This window comes from Triturus cristatus, chromosome 11, assembly GCF_964204655.1.
Source record: "Triturus cristatus chromosome 11, aTriCri1.1, whole genome shotgun sequence".
Lineage (NCBI taxonomy): Eukaryota > Metazoa > Chordata > Amphibia > Caudata > Salamandridae > Triturus > Triturus cristatus.
In genome coordinates this window covers 711,526,239-711,548,890 of record NC_140594.1, presented here as the reverse complement: position 1 = coordinate 711,548,890, position 22,652 = coordinate 711,526,239, and the positions used below count along the sequence as shown (strand labels likewise).

At 47.0% G+C, this 22,652-nt stretch overlaps 1 protein-coding gene across 2 annotated transcripts in view; it reads right to left on the bottom strand.

The window, feature by feature from the left end:
* STAG1 (STAG1 cohesin complex component) overlaps positions 1 to 22,652 on the bottom strand; it is a 1,292,585-nt gene that overhangs the window by 915,635 nt on the left and 354,298 nt on the right. For both annotated transcript variants that reach the window (XM_085634343.1, XM_085634344.1), the window contains exon 3: positions 11,625 to 11,751. In XM_085634343.1, coding sequence (XP_085490469.1) covers positions 11,625 to 11,751 — 127 coding nt within the window. The remainder of the gene's footprint in view (positions 1 to 11,624; positions 11,752 to 22,652) is intronic.

The window sequence follows — 22,652 nt, the reverse complement described above, 5'->3', positions numbered from 1 at the left end:
CTCCTGCCCCCCCCCCCCCCCCCCCACAACCCCCAGTGGTGGCTCCTGTCCCCCCATCCGCCTGTGATGGCTCCTGTTCCCCACCCCCACCCCCCGTGGTCAGGGCCGGACTGGGATCCAAAACCGACCCTGGCAAAGTGCTCGGCTGCCCCCCTTCCCTCACCCCCACGGGAGGTTGGGAGTGCCGCTGAGCTCTTTGCCAGGGCCGGTTTTCGGCCAATTTTGTTACAAGGCCGATTTTGGAGCTATGCTTCAAAAACGGCCCTGTAACAAAAACAGCCCCCAGGGGCCCAAACTGGCCCTCACCCGTGCGGCGCACCGGGGGATTGCCGGGTGCCCACTACGGCCAGTCCGGCTCTGCCTGTGGTGATTCCTGTCTCCGCCCTGGGTGGCTTCTGTCCCAGTCCTGGAATGGCTCCTGCAGCGAGGGTGAAGTTCTTGATGGGCCTCTTCTCAAAAAGGCTCAGCTCAAAATTAATATTAATTTTTACACTCACCATCCTGAATTTGCACCAATGCCAGTTGGTCACCCTACGCATCAAAGTGAATTTGGCTGAGAGAAAGAGCAGTGCGTCCTGAAGCATTAACTTGGACAGCGAGCGTGCTGGAAATGCAATAAAAGGCTGCAAGTTTGGAGAACAGCTGAATTCGCATTACAGTTCAGCACAATTACACTTGGAAGTTATTTTGCCAAATTGTTAGTGAATAATCATTACACCAAGAATTTGAGGTCGAAGAGGGGTGTGTGGGGTGGGAGGAAAAATACGACTTTGAAGCAGATGAGCCAACACTCATGCAGCAAGTATGACAGGAGAAGTACTCCTACATTTATGTAAATGCAGGGCTTTAAGTGGGATGAAAAAACTGGGGGGGGTCTCAAAGGGGTGTGGTTAATGTAATAAAGGGCGCTGCTTAATCTGTGCTCAGCATAGTGTGCTGCCTGACTTGTAATTTGCTGCTTCTGTCATTGCATCCAGATATATAATACAACATTATACCTACAACAAGCCAGAACTATTGGCTGTGCCAATGATTCTTAGTGGCATAACACAAATAAGCAACAACTATGGCTTTGTTGTATATAATATTGAAAATTATTCAGTTCTGAAATGATGAGACGGTGAAAGAACTATGACGAGTCTTTTTGAAGTTACCGCAAAGGCAGTGAAGTGACTTCTACCGAGTTAAGATTTTTTTTTCATCCTGAGGGTGAAGGCAAAAATGGAGAGCCCGATAGGGACCCATCTTACAGCTGCGTTTTAGAACTGCACCTGCAGGACCCAGCACACTTAAAACACTGGGCAGATGGAATCTGGTGAGCCACCTTGGGTTCATCAGAGCCCACCCCATGTAACGCCACAGAGCTCCTTGAGCCTTTCTCTAGCAATTGAGATGTACTTTATAAGATCTGTGTGATTGTAAATAAAGTTTTATGATGGTGATGGCTACTCTCTGAATCCTTCATCACGTCTAGGCTTGATTCTTCATGTAGACCAGTGGTTCCCAAAGTGTGTGCCGAGGCACCCCGGTGCGCCGGTAAAAAAGGGGTGGGGAGCCACGGCCAACTGCCAATTAGGTCAGGGAGCCATGGGTCAAAAAAGTTTGGGAACCACTGCCCTAGTATATAATAGGGCAGGGGATTAAAACTACCTCTTAAAACGCGCCACAGGGCGTGTTTGCACATGTCACCTCAGGCCCCGTCCCCTCCCTTCCCCACTGTGTAAACACGCCCTGTGGCTGTTTTAAGTTGGAAGATTAAGTCCCCTTGAATCCTGAGGGTCCCTAGGGTCCAACTAGCCCACTAGGTGCCTCCAGTAAGCGCCACAGAGCTGCGTTGCAGAGATGTGTACAAAGTGGCACGGCCTGGACCACCTCTCTGCAACGCAGCTCAGTGGCGCTTACTGGAAGCACCTGGTGGGCTAGTTAGCCCCCAGGGGCCCTCAGGATTGAAGGGGAATTATTTCCCCAACTTAAAATGCGCCGTAGGGCGTGTTTGCACACGTCACCTCAGGCCTCGTCCCCTCCCTTTCCCACTGTGTAAACACGCCCTGTGGCCTTTTTAAGTTGGGAGATTAAGTCCCCTTGAATCGTGAGGGTCCCTAGGGGCAAAATAGCCCACTAGGTACGTCCAGTAAGCGCCATTGCAGAGAGGTGTAAAAAGGGGCACGGCCTGCACCACATCTCTGCAACGCAGAGCAGTGGCGCCTACTGGAAGCACCTGCTGGGCTAGTTGGCCGCCAGGGTCCCTCAGGATTGAAAGGGAATTATTTCCCAAACTTAAAACGCGCCACAGGGCGTGTTTGCACACGTCACCTCAGGCCCCGTCCCCTCCCTTCAACACTGTGTAAACGCGCCCTGTGGCCGTTCTAAGTTGAGAGATTAAGTCCCCTTGAATCCTAAGGGTCCCTAGGGTCCAACTAGCCCACTAGGTACCTCCAGTAAGCGCCACAGAGCTGCGTTGCATAGAGGTGTAAAAAGGGGCGTGGCCTCAGAACACCTGTCTGCAACGCAGCTCCCTGGCGCATACTGGAGATACCTGTTGGGCTAGTTGGCCCTCAGGGACCCTCAGTATTGAAGAGGAATTAATTCCCCAACTTACAACTGGCCAGGGGGAGCGTTTGCAGAGTGCTGCAAGGAGGTGGCGTGGCCTCCAGTGCAATGCCGGTCATTTTTTTTTTTAAGAAGGAGAGCTGTTTGGCCCCCCTTCTTTTTCTAATGTATTGGCCCTGGGGACCCCATCCGCCAGGGCCTGCACCCTAATTTTTTTGTTGAAAAAAATTAATTTCAAAGGGGGCCGCATGGCCCCCTTCCAAGGCCTTAATCGGCCCCAGGGACCCCAACTCCCGGGTCATGGCCTTTTTTTAAAAAAAAAATCTTTAGGAGGGGGGGCTGCGTTGCCCCCCTCCTCAGGCCACTTATGGCCCCATGGACCCCATCCCCCGGGCCGGCCTTTGTTTTTTATTATTTTTAAAAAATATATATTTATAGAAACACCTAGGACATGCTGGACAAACCGTATGTACCTATCACCATGACTATTTGCGTGATATTCATTAAAAGGCGACTATGCATACAATGAATCCACGTGGAATGTATTTACACCGCTAGTGAAGTTCTGACGTGTCTGATGCCCTACCGTGCCTAATCCCGGCGCCCCCGCCGGTGGGTACTCTCCAAGTAGACACCCTTGTCGTTTATTTATACAAACATGGGTAGCTATTGACGGGCACATTTAATACACACGCACACCAAGCCATTCAAAGGGGATTCGACAAAAATTCGACCTAACTATGCAAGAAACCCCCCTCACGGTTAATATAACACACATCCACCACCGGATGTGTAATACTTTTTATTTTACTCTCTGGAAAGGAGACGAACCTCACTTGAGAGTCACAGCGTGCTCCTGGCTGAGCCCAATGCTGTGTTACACCCACCAGTGCCCGCAGAGTGCCTCACACCTCTGTGTTGTATTCCACCAGCTAGTGTGTATGCTATGACACTCTAGCCCATGTGCACTGTAACACCACCCCGTGAATATGTCATGCCACACTTGCCTTCGCACAGGTTATATTGCCCCATCTAACGTGCCTTCCTCGATGCCTATGTTATAACGCACAGTGCTATGCCATACATATTACAATCTGGGATCCATATCTTTGTCACAGTGCATATGCAACGTTACACTCCCCAGCACATATTTTATATTACAACTTTAGAGACTAGTTAGGTTACACAACACTGCCCTGTGCATATTCCACTCCAAGGCGCATATCGCATAGCACGCGCTAGTGCCTGTGCTATCTCGCGCTCTCCAATGAATCTGTCATTGCGCACAATGTATTGCATATTATATTTCACGCCCCGGTTCATCTTATATCACACTTTTTGGTGCATAGTTTATACCATATACTAGATCTAGTTTTCTTTTTCAATCGTGCTCTCAGGACTATGTTCTGTATAACACTGCGTCCACCTACCCTTTTCACGGGCATTACATTTTGCGATGGGGGGTGGAGGGTCAGGAGGTGTTTCTGCCAAGTGAGCCCGGAGTCACAGTCACAAACGTCCTCTTCTTCCTGAATAAAAGTGAGATTATGCTGCATACTTGTTCATATTTTAAGTAGTTCGCACAGACACACATTTTAAAAACAATAAAGTTCCTAATACTCACCGTCTCTGAACAGTTAGCTTGCTGCCCTATCCACCTCCTCCCTATCCTCTGTTGTCTGAATGGATGGACTAGCCTCCTCCCTCCTGCCATGCATGGTCTTATGTGCTGCCACTGCCCTCCATTTAGCATGATGTACCAATCCACTCCTCCTGCCCTCCATTGCCCAATTCTATGGCCCATCATTGACCTCCTGCTTAGCCTCTGTGCTTAGCTTGCTGCCCCTATTTTCCTTCCCCCTGCTCTCCGATGTCTTTGTGCATGCCCCTGCTCCATCCTTTTTGCCCACCATGTTCCATGGACCTGCCACTCCTATCTACTCTGAGTGTTCTGTTGAGCTGCCACTCCCCTCCCACCTGCCTAGCATTGTCAGATGACTGTAACCTGTCCCTGACACCTCCACCCTGCCTGTCCACATACCATGCCCCTTATCCCCTTCCTCCTGCCCTCCATGGTCCATTTTACTGCCACACCCTTCTGCCCTCCCTGGTCTGTTGTGCTGCAACTGCTCCTCCTGCCTGCCCCGCGCAAGCTGTTGTGAGGCCCTTTCCCCCTGAACTCTGTCTGTGCCCAGGTCCTGACCCTCCCTTCTATCTTCCATGGTCCTTTGTGCATGCCCCTGCACCCTCCTTCTTGCCCATCATAGCCATTGTGCTGTCACTAACCCTCCCACTTGCCATGCATGGTCTTCTGTGCTGCCATGGCCCTCCCACCTTCCCTGTGTGGTCAGCTAGCTCCCCTGACCCCCTCCCACCTTCCCTCCATGGTCTGTGTGTATGCCATCATAGTCTCACTGTTGCTCTCCATGGTGTGTCTTGTTTCTAGTGCCCATCCTGTCTGACCTCCATGGTCATCTTGCTGCTCCTGCCCTGCCCCCAGCCCTCTGTTTCCATGTGCAGACCCCTATTCCCTCCCTACTGGCTGGTCTGTTCCATTGTAATGCCCTGATCCGTCCCTCCTGCTCTTTATGGTCTGTTATGTTGCAGCTTTCTCTCCTGTCTGTCCATTATGGTCAGCTAGCTACCATTGCCTCTGTCCCCTCTGTTCTCTGTTGTCCATGTGCATGGCCCTGTCCCCTCCCTATTGCTTTCTATGGATTTTTGTGCTGCACTCCCATGCCGCATGCCCTGTGTGGTGTATTGTGCTGCTGCAAACCCTGATGCCTGCCCTGTAGGGTCAGTTTGGTGCACCTCTACATGTCCCTCCTGTCCTCTGTTATCCGAGTCCATGTCCCTACCCCAATTCCTCCTGCCTACCATGATCCAATGTACCATACTTGCGAACATTTTCGCAAGTAAGAGGGAGATTTTGAAAATAAACTGGGGTATTGATTTTCCCCTTTGAGTTACATTGAAAAAGAGGAGATTGTAGACAGGAGACAGATCAAATAAAGCCCATTTGAGCTTAAAAACATTGGACGTTTCCTGGCTGAAACGGGTCTGTTGGCATGTATGGTTGTACTACCACTGCCTCTTCCTTCTGCCCACAATGGTTGTTATATAGCCACAGCCTCTCTTGCCAGTCCTGTATTGTTGGTTTGTTGCCCCTGCCCCCCTTTCCACTGCCCTCCATAGTCTGTTGTGCTGCCACTGCCCTTCCTGCCTGCCCAGTGTGGTCAAATTGTTGCCTCTGCACTCTCCTACCTGCCTTCAATTTTCAGAGTCCGTGCCCCTGGCCTCTGCCTCTCAACAGAATCCTAATGAACAACTAGATTGCTAACATTCTATATTTATAACAAAAGTGTGGAACGCCTGACGTCATCTTGATGTAATCAAAACTGTAATACCTAAAGCATTTCCTTTAGAAATTACATATATGAGATGGTCTTATTTGCATCAAAATTCTTGTTAGTGCTCTAAAAAACTAAAATGAGGACATATTTTCTGAGTTTTCAAATAACGACAAAGAACTTTTAAATTATTTGTAATCTTTATGTTTTTTTATCCAGTGGACCACTTGATTAAATGTTGCACTTAGGGGAGAGGATGTGGTGTTACTTCCAGAGCTGCAGACTTTGCAACTGGTGAACCAGGTTGGAGTTTCTGCTTCAGCTCAACATTCTGTGATTCTGGTCAAATCACTTAATCTCCCCATGTCTACAACCAAAATGAATTTGATCTTGTGTGATGTAACCAATGCTTATGTAAAATACCCGACAAGTCTGCAATATATAAAACTGCAAATACACAAAAAATAAGTGTTTTGCACACTTTGGTCATTGGGCTACATGTGGGCTGCATTTGGGCTGTTTTGTTTTTGGTGACCATCTGGGGAGATTTATTTGTTATGAAGTTTCCTAATTTCCTCATTTACTTCAGTCTCCTCATTGGGAAATACTTTGTTTTTTACTTTGGTTCCATCAAGAAGGCATTCAGATGTGTCACACATTTGCCATATATTCTGAATGTTAGAACTCTAGTTGCTCATTAGATCACTGTAGTAAAGTTACTGCTCACCAGGGAAGTCTGCTGCTGGTATTCAAAGTGCATGTTTCAGTCTGCATGTCAGAATTTTTTTTATGAAATAGAAGAGGATTTGAGAAGTCAAAATGTGCCCTAATTTTTCTTTCTGCACCACTAATCATACTTTCTATGGCAAAATGAACCCCCTCATGTTGTTCCTTTGTAAATTAAATGTTTTAAGCGTTAGCACTTTATTCCAATCAAGATGGCTTCAGGTGAGCCATACTTTTGTCATAAGTAGGACTGTTAGCACTCTTGTTGTTCTTTAAAATACTCTGGGAAGCTGCAGTAGAACACAAAGGAATCAACTACCAGTCTCTGCCCTTGTTGGATGTACATGTTTTACTGAGAATGTCAGACTTCATTCTCACATGACTGAGAAAGATAATGTGAATCTACAGATAATATGCTCTCAGTTTAGCTTATAGATAACCTTCCAAACCTCTGTGGGAAAGGCATGAGAAAATAGTTCTCTCAAACAGGATTCATGATATCACAGCAGAAGGCTTTTTCACATGGTAAAATCACCTTAGAACACACCACAATTCCTAAAATGAGTATGGTACCATCAACAAATGATTTATAATGTAACTAAAGTCTTAAAATCTTCTATTAACTGCAATGCTTTTTAATGAGGTGCTATCATGTATATTGGTCTCAAGATGCCTGCCAACACTTGGATGAAGTACTGACAGCCAATCAGATCTCACGATGAGATGTGTGGTTAGGCTCCGCCCAGATATATCTATCTTTTTAACTAATTTTCTCAGGAACTACTGAACGGATTTACACCATTTAAGCAAAAGGTACGAGTCTGAACTGAGGACTACCTCTTTGCCAAATTTGGTGTAATTCCGTTCAGCAGTTCGGGCTGTAGCTGCGTCAACAGGTCCTATTGGAAAATGCATGGGGAAAACGCGTTTTGGGACCCCCTTTTTTCTTGGCCCCCTCTTGACGAATCACCGTGAAATTTTCATGATAGGAGCGGACCGGAGCTGGCCAAAAGTTTGGAAAATTTCGCGAAGATTCGTCAATCGGCGCCAACGTTATTCCAAATTGAATGTTGCGCATTTCCTATGGAAAATAGGGCCTAACTATAACTACCTACTGGCGACTGCCAGTTTTGATCTGCCCCCTTCTTCCCTTAGTCTGTTCAAGTGTCATTCATGTTTTAATTCCACCCAACACATTATAAAGCATGGGGTAATGGCTTTTTTTATGATCGATTTGATGATCGATTTTAATTATGTTTCACATTAAATTTATTGACCATGATGGCCGAAATAAAGTGATTTTGATTGAGTACGGTTTACAAAAGTGGGAGCAGTAGGGTCAGTGAGGAATATGAAATTCTATTATCCACCAGAAAGATTGTTACCAAACAAGATTTCTTCTTATTGGTACTTTTAAATGCACATTCCTCACCTTGTGAATATATTCCCCATCAGTACCAACCAAATGTAGTGAGTCTGAACTTGCTCACAACAAAAGGTTGAGCAAGATGAGCGTGCAAAATCCCCTCTCTACAGACCCGACTGCAGAGGCAGTAGTGCTTTGTGAATGTGTGTACCTACACCCAGATTGCCGCCCAACTAATGTCCAACACATGGTACCAGCACTGTCACTAGTGGAGTGAGCCTGCAAGCCTTCTGGAGATCATTTCTTCACCAGTGCATAACAGATCTTTACAAAGAGAACAGTTGGTATATTTTTAGCACTGCCTTACCCTTGTTTTTCTCTTGGGAAACCCTACAAAGAGCAGATAGTGTACATGAGGTGCCTTAGTACCATTGATAGAGAACCTATAGTGCCCTTAGAGTCAACACTATGGAGTTTCTTCTCCTCTATAGTCGGATGAGGAGCAGCAAATAAAAGCCAGAAGGGTTATAGCCCACCCGATATGAAAAGTGAAAAGGAGAGTTCACTTTCCGGAGAATGGAAGCTCGGGTCCTCAATACCAACTTATCTGGGAAGAAAGTAGTATAACGTGGCTTGACAAAGAGCCTGTAGTTCTGTAACAAGTCTAGCCAAAGTTATATGGCTAAGAAAGGAAATCTTCAACATCAGAAGTCTTAAAGGACAACTTTGTAGTGGCTCAAAATGGGTGCAGACCAAAAAAGTGAGAACTAAGGTTAACATCTTATGAGGCATCACAAAAGGGTTTCGGCAGACCTTTCCAAAATCTCATCACAGCAAGCGATTTAAATATCAGGCCGATCGGGCAAGACAAAAAAGCCAAAAGTGCAGATAAGTACAGTTCCCAAAACAAGTACTTGCTGGGTGAGGGAGAGAACAAACAACAAAACTTCAGACAACTTTGTTTGTGATGGATCAATCGGTCTAGTGCAGCCAGACCACAAACTTATTACAACGACTGCCATACACTGTTTTTGTGGAGGTATAACTTGCTGCCAAGGGAAAAGTCAATGACATCAGGGGAGATCAACTGTCGCATCTCAATGAGATACAAATTGGGCAGGCCAGCATGCAGAATTATGCCCTGCTGCTGCGAAAGAAGATCTTCATGAAGCAGCAGCTTGATCAGAGCAAAGATGCTCATGCTAAGGTGTTCCGGGTACCGAGCTCCCCTAGCAAACTGGTGCCATTAGGACATCTAGGGACGGTCATTTCTGATCTTCAGAAGTTTGGGCAGCAAGGCACACAGGAGTCCCGAGCTCATCTCTAGATGTAAGGCGTTTCAAAGAGCTGCTTTGGAAACAACATCGTCCAAAAGTGCTGACACTATAAAATACAGACAGCGGCAAAGAGATCGGGTCAGAATTGTCCCCATTGCTGGAAGACCGCATTTATCAACTCCAGTAGTAATTGTCCTTCAGGAACCTCTAAATGCTTGCAGCTGAGTTCATCCACTCTGGTGTTTAAAGAGCCTACCTGGTGATTTACCACCAGAGAAATTTCTGGGTGGTCTAGCATCTTCCAGTAAAGCAGTCTGCTGACACAGGGCCCAAGACCCCAACCAGGTTTGTTGCAGTACCACATGGCTGTGGTTTAGTTCATGAGCACCTCCACCAGCCTTCCTTTGATGGTAGATAGAAAGGCCATTAAGGCTACATGAATCGCCCTCTAGTCCAACAGATTAATGTGGAGCTGAGTCTACCCAACCCATTAGTAGCCCATACATGTCCACTGTCAGCTTTGTCACAATTCAGCGACGCGGTCTTTCACATTTTACACCAGACTGTACCGGTGTCTACCAGCAAAATCAATCCCACTGCGTTTCCCATCACTCTGCCTGATCATGAATTCAAAACAATAGATACATTAGAGAAACCGATTTTCTGATCGACAAACTTGACCTTGAGGTCTGTGAATGTCTGTTGTCTTCTGGGTTGCTATTCTCATACCCTTTGAGATACTGTGACACAAGTTTTTGCGGCTGTTGCTGAAGACCTTCGCGTATCCCATACCCTTGCTGTTGAATGAAGACTGTCCCAGTGTGGAAAAATGTCATTCGCTCAGGCTTGGACATAACCGGAATTGCACACCTTTTTGCCCAAATGGGCCATAAAAAGGGTTCCTGTGTTGGAAGTAGGAACTGAGAATGATTCCTGCTACCTCCTTGTATCAAAGGTCTGAGGCATTGGTCCTACCCTAGATGTTTGCCCTCTTAATGCTTTCTTGACTCCTTTGCACCCTCTCTGGAGTCTGAGTGTGACAGACTGGGCCAAATTCCCGCTCACACTTATGTTGTTTCTTCGATTTACTTGAAGACTCCAACCAAGATAATAATCTGCCACAGGAACAGGACCTTCCATTCAACTTAAACTGTAATTGTACAGAGTCTTCTTGTGTTTGGTGACAACATTTGGCCTCACTGTCCCATACGGCATCCGGGTTCAATTGGGTGCAGTCGTAGGCCCTGGAGCCGAGCTCAGACCCCCAGACACCACAAAGAATTTGTGAGGATTGGTCAAAGACATCTGTTTGCGACAGTACCTGCAAGTTCTAAACCCCGTCATTTTAAGGGGTGACATTTTTCCTTGCACACAAGACAATTTGAGAAAAATAAAGGGTCAAAAGACCAAGGAGAAGATGCACATCTGAAGGCATGGAAATAATAAGGATGTCTGTGCGCGTCGGGGGTGCTTATATGTGGCTCTGCTCAAACTCTGGAGGAACAAGTTACTACCCTTCGGTAATGCGTTATCTGGTAGAGACTCGAGTCTGACGACTGGGGATAATTCTAAGGCAAGGAATCTGCAGTTAGAAGTCTCCACCAGATCAGAAGGTCATCAACACCGACCTGCATGACGTCACTTGCTGGCACAAAGGAGAACTGCTTTTAATGTTTCTAGATCCAGTCTGACACCTGGGAAAATACTCACAAGGTTTGAAACTGGGGTTAGGAATACCCATCACAGGTTTTTTTTGTAGTTTTATATAGCGCAAACTCAACCCGAAGTTATCTGAGCCCTTTACGCGAGCACCAGTTGCATTACAGACTGACACATTCATTTTTTTTTTTTTTAGACATGGGGAGATTAAGTGATCTGCTCAGAAACACAGGATGTTTGAGTCTCCCACCATACTCAAACCTGGTTCCATAGCTCCAAAGTTGTCCACCCTAGCCGTACAGCCACACCTTTCCTAGAACTTGTTTTGCTGTTTCTGCAAGGGGTCATTTTTTACTGACTTATTTCCCCCCCCCCCCCCCCCCCCCCCCAAAAAAAATGTGTGCCACCTTTACACAGGAGCATTTTTTTTATTGTAATAATTTTATGCCATCTGAATATGCTTGAGAAACAAAATATTGTTTGGCTAATGCTTGTTTGTAATATCATGGCACGTACAAAAGTTCCACATGCAAAACACCAAGACCTAAAATTTAAAAGACCCGGTTTATAAGGCCATGCCCTTCCTTGAGAAAAAGTCATGCTGCTTTGAGACCAGTTGGTACACACATTATCATTTAGCTGTGAAATTAAGGATATGCAAAATTAAAGAATACTTTTAAGATAACATGAACTTACTGGAGGTCTGCCAGGACGACCTCTCTTCCTTTTTACTTTAATTTCAGGCTCTTCAAGTTGATTAACAGCTTCAATCAATGAGGGGGCACCTTCAATAATTGATGTGGCAGTTTCATTTGTAGCATCCCTGTAAAGTGTAAGAAAACTTTGAAAATACCGGAAAACATCGTACTACTAGTAGCCCACCAACCACATAAATCGGTCTGATGAGCTAAGGTGAGAAAAACCCCAAACCATTTACAATTTCAAAATTATTAACGGAGCAACACTTTTTCACCTGACTCGAACATGGTGTCATGGATGAAAGCAACTATTTGTAGCAACATTCAGGCAAAGATGATTGGTAAGCAAGAATTATTGGGTCATGGTAAGGCATCAGCTGTTAACGGTTTCATCTGGTTGCTTTTACCAAGGGAAACCAAATGCCATGTGGCGATCTACATGGACTGAACGCCAATGTTTATCTGTTACAACATTAAAGAGCACGTTGAGGCCATCGTCTCCTAAAGACACTAGTTATCCTTCAAGTCCTGCAGCCCTTCTTTTTCTGTTTTAGATAAAGCACTTCTTTAAAACAACTCTCAAACTACAAACACTTAGGATTCATCATGCCCTGCCGAAATCTTGAATTATGCCTCCAAGAGTCTGTGCCACTGCCCCACCCTAATCAGTCTATGCCATCACCCGACCCCAGTCAACACTCCTAAACATTCCGTATCACACCCATCCCAATAGACCACATCATGCCAGACACCACAGACAGTCAACAAAACACTCAACATCCCTCTACACCCATTAACTAACACCATACAACAATATTATAGTGAGCAAATTCATTATGTGTAGTATTGCTTACATGCCGAAACCAGCTATTAGAAATCTACTTGGTGGGGTAGGGTGGCCAAATACACTAACAGTGATAGCCAAGCTCCCACAACAAAATGAACAGTAAAACAGACTATTAAAAGTATTTTGCTCATTCACAGGTAAAGTGGGTCTAAGACTTACTCTTAGAAAATGGTGTGAGGTGCAGGGTTCTAGCAAAAAAATTATTTTCCAACCGTAATAAATAATATAGGTAAAGAAACTGCCCAATAATCGCAAGAAAAGTCAGAAAAATAAGAATGTGAAATGCGATTTCCCATTCAATGTCATTAAGAACCGTCGCTAACGTGGGAACAAGGGCTCCTATGGAAAATAACACCAAGCCTGAAAAAGTGAGAAAATTATGGAAAACGAGGAAAGCCTCTATTTTTTGCCGGGCAACGGTGAATAGCGAAGCTTTTGCTTTTCCTGTAGGGTGTTCTAAGGATTAAACAAGCCGAGGTTCGATGAGGTCATATACACTGCTCAGTTTGCACCATGAAGATTAAAAACAACTGACAATCCGCCATGCCATTAAAGGTTTAAAATAGTCGGTTCACTAAAGGCTATGAAGGGGAGTCCGCCATAGTTGAAGCACTAGGTAAGAATTCAACAGAATGTTTGGAACAATCCTGACCTTTCAATGAAATTCAAGAGGCTCATGTTATTTTGTGGCTAGTTTAACAGTCAGTAATACCAAAATACTCCCTATGAGCATCGGTAGTTGGATTCTGAAGATATTTAATTCAGTGCAGAGAGGCAGGAATCCGCTAGCACTACCCTCCTATTAGCATACGTAAACAGAATGCCAGCCAACTCAAGGGATTATCAAGATGCCATCAAAATATTACACAACTAAAAACTGGCTTTCTAAAGAAGCACTAGCGAGATGCATTCAGGACATTCAAATGTCATCTGTGACTTCCTGGGATCTGTAGGAACCAGCTCAAACATTGTTACTTAGCGCCTAGATCACTTTCATATAATCTTTTCTGCAAATTAACAATCACATTTAGTAAAGCAGCACACAAAGGCTTTCAGAATCAGTGTGAAACCGGAATTACTCGCTCACCAGCAACTGGAAATAAAACAAATATTTGCAATACAATAGGTCTCGCATTTGTCAGTTATAGCTATAGGCGTGTCATTTACCTATGTATTTTGGCTTGGAGTGTAGTGGATGTATGAACAGAGACAGCAGCAGCACTGTCTAGAGGACTTGGAATGAGGAATTATCTACGGGACCAGAGAAGCCAGAAGGAGCAGTGTTTAGAAAACTTAGAATGATGAATTACCACTGGGACCAGAGAAGCCGCTAGCAGTACTGTCTAGAGGACTAAGAATGAGAATTTATCAACAGGACTAGAGTAACATCTAGCAACACTATCTAGAGGACTTAGAATGATAAATTACCGATGTAATCAGAAAAGCAGCTAGCAGCACTGTGTGGAGGACTAAGAACGAGGAATTACCACTGGGAACAGACGCAGCTGCAGCACTGCCTCAAGGGCTTCTAATAGAGGAGAATATTAAACAACAGTTTATGCAGTCCTCAGTCGAGATATATATATATATATATATATATATATATATATATATATATATATATATATATATATATATATTGATAGCCAGTATGCCTCTCACTAGGTTGTTGAATGCTATCACTACCTAACAAAGTTGCAAAAGTGAAGTGCGTCACACACAGGTAGGCGACCGATGCAGTAGGACAGGGAAATAAATTCGCATGAAGTATCCAAAAGACACTGCCTTAGTTGTTAACCCACTGACATGTAAAATAGCTGTGATAGCTGTGGATGATGAAGGAAATACCTATGACCACTATGCTGAAGTAAAGAAGATACAAGTATTAGCTGATGAATTAGAACAGAAAGGATGGAAGGGTAGGGGCTATGTTTTTAGTGACTACTTGGGAGGTTGGGTTAAGGGGAAGCCAATTACTAAATGGACACTGCCAGGTAGCTTTGTGTTAATATGGTCCAAATGGCACATAGCCCTAGACATTGGAGCAGATGATATGACCAACATCATCCTAAAAATATGGGAGAACAGCAATTTGAGGGAGACAGCAGTTTACTTCTGTAAAAATTGTATGGTGTGTGCTCAAGACAATGTAGGCAAAGGAATACCAGTACCCCAAGGCCATTTGGGAATGTCAGAATATCCTCTTTGAGTGTCTCCAGATAGAGTATTTCCAGATGCTCTCTTGTAGTGAGAAACAATGTTTTCTTGTTGTGATAAGCAATTTTAGCAATTGGGTAGAAGCCTTCCCACTTAAAGATAATACAGCTACGAGCACCGCACAAGTATTGTTAAAGGAATATTTTCCGAGATTCGGATTGCCGAGAAGCCTTTGAGTGATCAATGGGTACATTTCGCAAATGAGATAATGGATTCAGTGTGCCACGGTTCAGGTATTAGACAAAAGTTTCATGTAATGTATCATGCAAATGCAGCAGGCTTAGTGGAAAGATGTAATTGTAAGAAACTGGCTCTAGATATACTGCACCAAAGTGAGGTACAGCGTGTTTAGAGTCCAAGTGTCTCCAGAGGTTTGGCAGAGGTTAAAGGTAGATAGACCCTTACTCTCTAAAGTGGTAGCTTGGTCGAGCAGTAAGGCAGTATCAGAGGACAGTGTTACGCATTTGATGTACACACTCAGTCAGCAATTGAATTCACACACTCAAGAACTGAACTCTAGGCCAAATGTTTTGTATACAAAATATACTGTTTTTTTTCTAGAACCAAGCAAGCATGGTACAGGTAAGCATATAAATACTTTGCAGTAGTAAATTACTTGTATGAACACAGTTCAAAATTGCAGTATAACTTGAACTGATTTTGGTTAGAGTTTAAGTAAGTAGTTTGCAACACATTGCAGGTATAGTACATTCAAATGAATGGGCTTTTTAAGTAAAAATGCAGTTATTTACTTTTCAGATTACTTTTACTAACACAGGGCTGGATCCTAGATTCAGCCCTAGGACATTTCCTGAAAACAGGTGAGTAAATGCGTCTTAGTTAGAGGTACGATTTTTAAAGATTATTGCATTTCAAAAGTTCACATAGAATGACCAATGTTATCCTATGGGAGGAAATTCACTTAGCAGGTAAGTTATGTTAACAATACTTTTTCTTACTCAGTGCTGGATACCTAGATTCTGCACTGGGACATTTCCTGAAAACAGTTGAGAAAATGTGTTTTGGCTAATCGGGTGATTTTTAAGGAATATTCTCAGTTTTCAAAAGTCGACACTTTTGGGAGAAAAAGTGTCAATGTTATTCTATGAGGAAAAAGAGGGTATCTGTTTCCAGGTAGGTAATCTGTCTTTTGAGTTAGGGTTCTGGGGTTAGACTCGGGGGTCTCCCAGGATCAGTGATGCACTGTTGTTGCACCCCCAGTGGCACTAGGGCACCAGGTGCAGAGTGTTGAGGCCCAATGTTATCCTATGGAGGATAGGGGGACTCCAGGTGGTGGCTGCTGGCAAGCAGGCCACGGGGTTGTGGGAGCAAAGCTCCTAGGGTTAAAGCTCAGGGCAAGTTGGGGACCAAGTTAGCACCAAAGGGCACCCTCAGCGGCACTAGGGCCGCCGGGTGCTGTTTTGAGGTCGGGCGCCCTGTTGATTTCAATGGACATTATCCGGGACAAAGAAACACTGCAGGCTCGGGGACGAGGATCTTCCAGGAGTGACCACCACTTCGAGGAGTAAGTTGGGATGTTGAGGGTTGGTTAGGCACCCTGGGTTGGGCACACAAGGCCGTGGGGCGTCGGGTGCAGGGGTGCCTTGGGACGTCAGATTCTCCTACCCGCTCTGGTAGCGGTATGGGGGGTACTCTGGATTGAGGCTGCAGGCTTCTTGAGGTAGGTATGGGGTTGCCGGATCTCGGGTCAGGATCACCGGGGGGACCTCCTCGTGGTATTTGTCCACTCTGGCCGGATTCGGCAGGTGCAGAGTGCTCGGGATTCGCGGTTCCTGGCTGGCACCAGAAGCTGCAGTTCAAACACGTCCGGTGTTCACGGGAGAAACAGCCTGGCAAGTGAAGGCAGGCAGGTCCTCCGGGGTTGTTGAGGTTGCTGTCTGCTGGACACACCAGGGTTTTGCAGGAGCAGGTTCGAGGGGAGACAGGGCTGGAGCCAAGTCAGTGGACACCGTCCTCTTGTTAGCTCTGCACGGCTTCTTGCCCTTCTCCTTTTTCTTGTGGTTGCTGGATCCGAGGAAGGAAGGTTCAGGGTGCCCCTAAATACACAATTTACCTTGTCCCAGGATGTGCATTGTTTCAGGCCCCCGAGAGCAGCAAGCTCTCGACCCAGGGGTCCAGAAACATGTTTGGTGGTGGCAGCCTGCGCAGCCACTGATGCCCTCTGGCGTGCATTTTACATTAAATCTCACACTGGCATCAGTGTGGGATTAATGTGCTGAGAAGTTTGATACCAAACTTCCCAGTCTTCATTGTAGCCATCATGGTGCTGTGGAGTTCGTAATGAAACTCTCAGCACCATATACTCTTTTTGGCAACACTGCACTTACAGGGCCCAGGAATGGACTTGGGCACTGTAGGGGTACAGGGCTCATGCACCTGTACCCTCACCACTGGCATAGTGCACCCAGCTAGAGGGGTGCCTGATGTATGCCAGGGCAGTGTTTTGTGGGCATGGCACACAGGGATGCGTGCCATGTCGACTCTATTTTGTTCTGCACCAGACTATTAATTATTTTCATTTTATTAGTTATTTAAATTTTTATTTTTGTTTTAATATGGTATTTTGAAGAACATTATCTGGTACATTCTAGAATACCAAAGACTATGACAGAATTTAAATAAAATATCAACTGAAATTAATCAGGATAATAGTCAAAGTGTCTGTTCAGGATGGTTTTGGGGAATATTTACCCAATGGGGCTGGCAATGATTAATGATAGCCGCTGTTTTAGCTGGTAGCATACTGGCTTATTGTCTATGTGTACAGTGTTTACCAATGTGTTGCGGCATGCTAACTTCTGCCTGCCACCCCACCCCAATATCCATACATCAGACAAATGCAGCAATGATGCAGAACGAGGAGATAGCTAAATTAATGCAGATAAATGAGAATATTTCCTTATGAAGGTCCTAGTGATCAAAACACTCTATGCTTGCCAATGTAATTAATACATTTTGTTTATTATATCTCAAATTCTGTTAAACGAATGCCCCAAGGGTCGTTTGTGGAAAACTGATTTTTAAAATTGACATCAGTTGTATAATTTTTTCCTTTAAACCGACATTTTGCTTTGTTGGAAAAAGCTGTAACCTTTCAACCACTTATTCGTGCTGACTGTTAACATGTTCTTGCGGCTTTGAATTTTTTACCTAGAAATGTTCAAGAAAATTTGCAGCCACAAGGCAGCTCACAGATCATCTCTGAATAATGGGTAATCAGTGTCAGCTTTGTAAACCCCAGGCCTGCCTATGATTAACCTTTGGACTCATGCTACACGCACTCAGTTTGGTGTAAATGTATAAGTAACTTGTGAATTCTTTGGACGTGGCACACTCTTGACCTTCTTAGCTCTGTGGAGTGGTGTACCTCCTTGAGCAAAATGAATAGTATTCTGTATCTTCAGTATCCTACGACTGCTGGTTTTCTTTCATATGTAAGTTGAAGATTTCAAAAAGATACTAAGCCCTCTTCCACAGGCTGTTGCGTTAGAAAGGCTGGGTCACGAAGGGCTTTCGATGGAGTAGTGCTATTTGACTTAATTGATGGACCTGAACAAGGCTTGGCCCAAGCCGTGTCTGTGAGGGTTTTGTTAAATGGCTGAAGGGGTTCAGTACTAGTTTGCCCCGGCTGCCTCAGTGCGGACATGGTTCTCACCTACATGGTGGGCAACTGTAGATTAAGAACGTCAGCCACTGTTCGTATCACCATTGCAAATTAGGCAATGTCTTCCTTGGAAGGGCCAGGTTGGGAAATCAGCCAAGCGTCTGCTGAAGTGTCCAGGCCACTAGAATCTGGAAGCTCTTCATACCAGTTATTACAGCTATAATGATTTTCAAACTCATTCCCTGCATCGTAAACATTATCAGAGCTTGTTCCAAATAAAGTATTAAGAACTTGTGGCGTTTCCTGAGGTAGGGGGAATGTATCGGAGTCAGATGGGTTCCCGAAGGGCTGTGGCCAAGGTGGATCAGGGCATGGCTCAGTCTAGGTCGAAGAAGGGTCTGCTGACGAAACTATTGGTGTGCTTCATCATCCGGCATCGAAGGTGTTGATGCAATAGGGTCAAGCATGAGTTGTGCTGCTAAAATCTGATTCGGCAAAGATGCCGATGCGCGACCTGCAGTCGCAACCGAGGATCCAGCTAGCGCAGAGGGCAGACCCGGTAGGAGGGTTCCAGGTGAAGATCCTCTGGAGTCCTTCGGATCCTAAAGAACCACATGGAAGCCAGTAGCATGCCAAAGATGCATCAAACCAGTGCAGACGTACAAGTTACGTAAATTCGGTAACGATGCATCTGGTAGAGACTATTCTAGCCGCAGATTCCTTAACGTAGAATTATCCCCAGGCGTAAGACTGGACCCGGAAAACTTTCTTGCCCGTGCTGGGGGTCGGCAACACGCGACTCCGCCCGGACGTCTTCCGCGAGCGTGACGTCAGCGAGGTCACATAAGCCCCACCCCGCCGCGCTGACATCCGTTTGCTTCGGAGAACTTTTCCGCGCCACAACGCGGATCCATCACAACAAAACTGAGGAGAGCATGGGAACAGTGTGTGAAAAAAAACAGAGAAACAAAACAGAGACACAAAAGGTGAGGAACAGCACCAGTTGGCACCAAGGTACCAGGAGGCAACAACACCAAAGCCAGAGCAGGGAAAGAGCAGAGCACAACTCGGAGGAACAACTGTGCAAGCCAAGACGATGGCACCAGTGGGCACCAAAGTACCAGAAGGCCATAGCAGAGAAGCCATAGCAGGGAAAGTGCAAAGCACCACTCCATGGAACCACCGTGCAAGCCAAGGCGATAGCCATCCTGAGGGCACAAGCATGTGAAAACGCTGTGACAGAAAGAGAGAGAGATACTGCAACCACAAAGGGAAGGGCCACAAGCCCAGAACAGAGGAGCAACAGCAATCCACCCCCAGACTACACTGTCAAGGAGGCCCATATCTCCTGAAAGGAGCAGGAGGCCAAAGGACAGGCAAGGTAGAAGACCGCAAGGGGATCAGAAACTAACCACAGAGGGAAAAGAGCAAAAGTAAGCCCCCTACATGAGAGAAACACCAGCTGGAGGGATGCCTGACCGGAAGAAAATGAAGACGACACCCACAGAAGACAAGCCACCCAGAGGGAGGCGAGCGCAGAAATCCAAGCTGAGGATCCTCGCAGAACGGGGAGGAAGGGCGGGTCATGAAGGAATCTGTAGCTAGAACCGGCTCTACCAGATACATCGTTACCGAAGGTAAGTAACTTGTACATCTGATAGGGACTACTAACCGCAGATTCCTTAACGTAGAATAGATACTCTAGCCATACCCAGAAGGGAGGAGGGCCTGCGAGAGAGCCTTCCCACCAAGAGAAACACAGGGCCCCAGCAGGGGACATGTCACAGGGACAAGAGGGGAAGAGCCAGGACATCCTAAGCCCAACCAAGGGAGAACCGCCCAACACCCCGCAGTTGCAGACGGCACCCGGAAAGCCTCAAGGAACACAAGGACCACCTCAAACCCCAAGAAGAGGTAGAAACAGAGGAAGGGCCCATCGTAAGAAACACAGACAGTGACAGAAAATAGCTGAACACACCTCGGCCCGCAAGCAGCGGACAAGGCAGGAACGGCTCCACCGCCAATGGCGCAGGCGGAAGAAGAAAGGGACAGCTGCGCAAAGCCCCAGCAGAACCAGTGGCAGGGGCACAAGGGAATACTTCAAACACCACAACAGCGGATTAGAACAAGCAGGCCTGCACGGGCATGCGCAGACAGCAGCAGGCAACACCACGGAATAGCGCACCCAGGACAAGCCAGATGCCAGCTGAAAGCAGAGGCCAGGGAGGGCCAGGACACACCCCAAAGGAGGGGCCGGTCCAGAAACACACACACTGACCCACGAAGAAGTGGAACCAGGCAGAAAAGAAAGAGCGAGACGGAGGACGGACCGAGCCATCCACCAGAACACAGAAGCCAAGTAAAGCCAGTCCCTCTGGAGCACCAAGCCGAAAAAAACAAGTGCGGAACCGCCACAACACGATGCCGCAGACAGCAGGTCAAGCGACGTAGCGAACAGGAGAAGGACTGACCTGGGTGCAACACAAGCTGCCTCAAGACAATTGGCAAGAAGAGCGCACCTGCGACATACCGTGACGCCACGGAGAGCAAGGAGCCCGAAAAGGGACCCCACACCTCCCCAGCACATTAAAGAGCTATGTAATAGCTACAATTACCCCACATAAGGCATGTTACGTCCCAAGAAAACATGGGAACACCTCTTAGGAAAAATTTCCGCAGCAGAGTACAAACAAAAAGACCTGCAGGAAAACCGCAGACGGCTTGTCAATCAGCCAATAAAGAAGACACAGAAGGCCTAACCACAGGACCTACACGGCTTTACTAACAGCCAAAACCACACAACAAAAAAGGGCCAGACCAGCAGTCAACAGCACCAAAGGGTCAACTGAAGGACCCTCAAGGCACACCAACCAGACAGAACACGCAACCAGGGCTACCAAACACTAGACCCCAGAAGAACAAGGGGAGAACACCTCCAGCGCACAACAGAGGAGCGGCATCCAGGTTTACTGAGGGGGAGGGGGAGGAGGAGGAGGAAGACAAAGCCCCGCAAGGAACCGCTGAATAGCAGAATCTGCCGGGGCATGAAACAAAAGAGTGCCATCAAAAGGGAGGTCAACCAGACGCTCCCGAACATTCTCGGGAAAGACACTGTCCCTCAACCAAGCATGGCGACTGAGGGCCACCGAAGAAGCCATAGTGCGACCAAGAGCCTCAGAGACATCCAATGCCGAGCGAAGAATAAACGCGGCCAGTTCCCGGCCATCCAACACATGGTGGTGCAGATCAGCGCAGGCACCCTACTGAGAATCACGAGATAGAAGGGACTCTGCGGAATCCCACAAGCTGGAAGTGGCTCTGGCCAACACGCAATGTGTGTTGAGCGCCCGCAAGACAGCACAGGAGGAAGCGAAGATGTTACGCCCCCACAAATTCAACCACCGGGCCTCCTGTGACAGAGGAGACAACACCGAGGGCAAAGAAGGAAAGGCAGTATGCAGAAGAGGGCCCCTGATAGATGAGTGGAAGGAAAGGCAGACAGGATCATGCGGAGCAGGATGGTGGTGGTGCAGAAGCGACTGGGACTCCCATGGCAGGATGCCCCCAGGCTCCCAAGAGAGAATTATGAAGCAAAGCTTTGAAAGGAAGAAGCAGCTCCCGTCCACCAGAGCCCTGATTGAGAACCTCCAGCAAATGGTCCGCAGGGAAATGGGCAGCCGGGTCACCAATGCGCAAAATCCCAGCGGCCGTGGAGACCGCCCGCGCGAAGGAAGCAACGGGGAGGGGAGAGCAATTCCTCCGTGGGAGACGGCTGTAAACTAAGCTGGCCATCCCCGAGCCCAACCGGAGAAAGAAACGGCCAAGCGCGGAAAGGAGAAGGCTGGACCGACGAGAGGGGAGCCTGCGGCACCTCAGGGGAAGACTATGGGTGCAAGGACGGCGACGAGCCCACCTTGGAAGACGCCGGGGAAAAAAGCCACAACGAGGCGTCCAGTCTCCGGAGAAGATCCAAAAGTTGCCGAACCTCTGGAGAAGAGGGGGCCTCCGAAGACGAATTGACGACCCGAAGCCGGCACGGCACCAGCTCAACGTCGACCAGCACCGAAGGGGACGCCGACACGATCTCCACCACCGGTGCAGCGGGGGAATGGGATGGGGTTAGGCGGCTAAGGAACGATGCCGAAAAGGCACTGACTCTACCTCTGACGAGGCAGCCGCCTGTGCAGAGAGACAATGGGGCCCGGGGACGCGCCCCGGCCAGCCCCTGCGGTGCTGCCAGCCGCAAGCACCTGAGCGGCGTCAACTCGGCCTCGGACAAGGCTGCCACCTGCCCAGTGGAACGAGGACGACTCTAGGATGAGCCACGATTCCCGGCA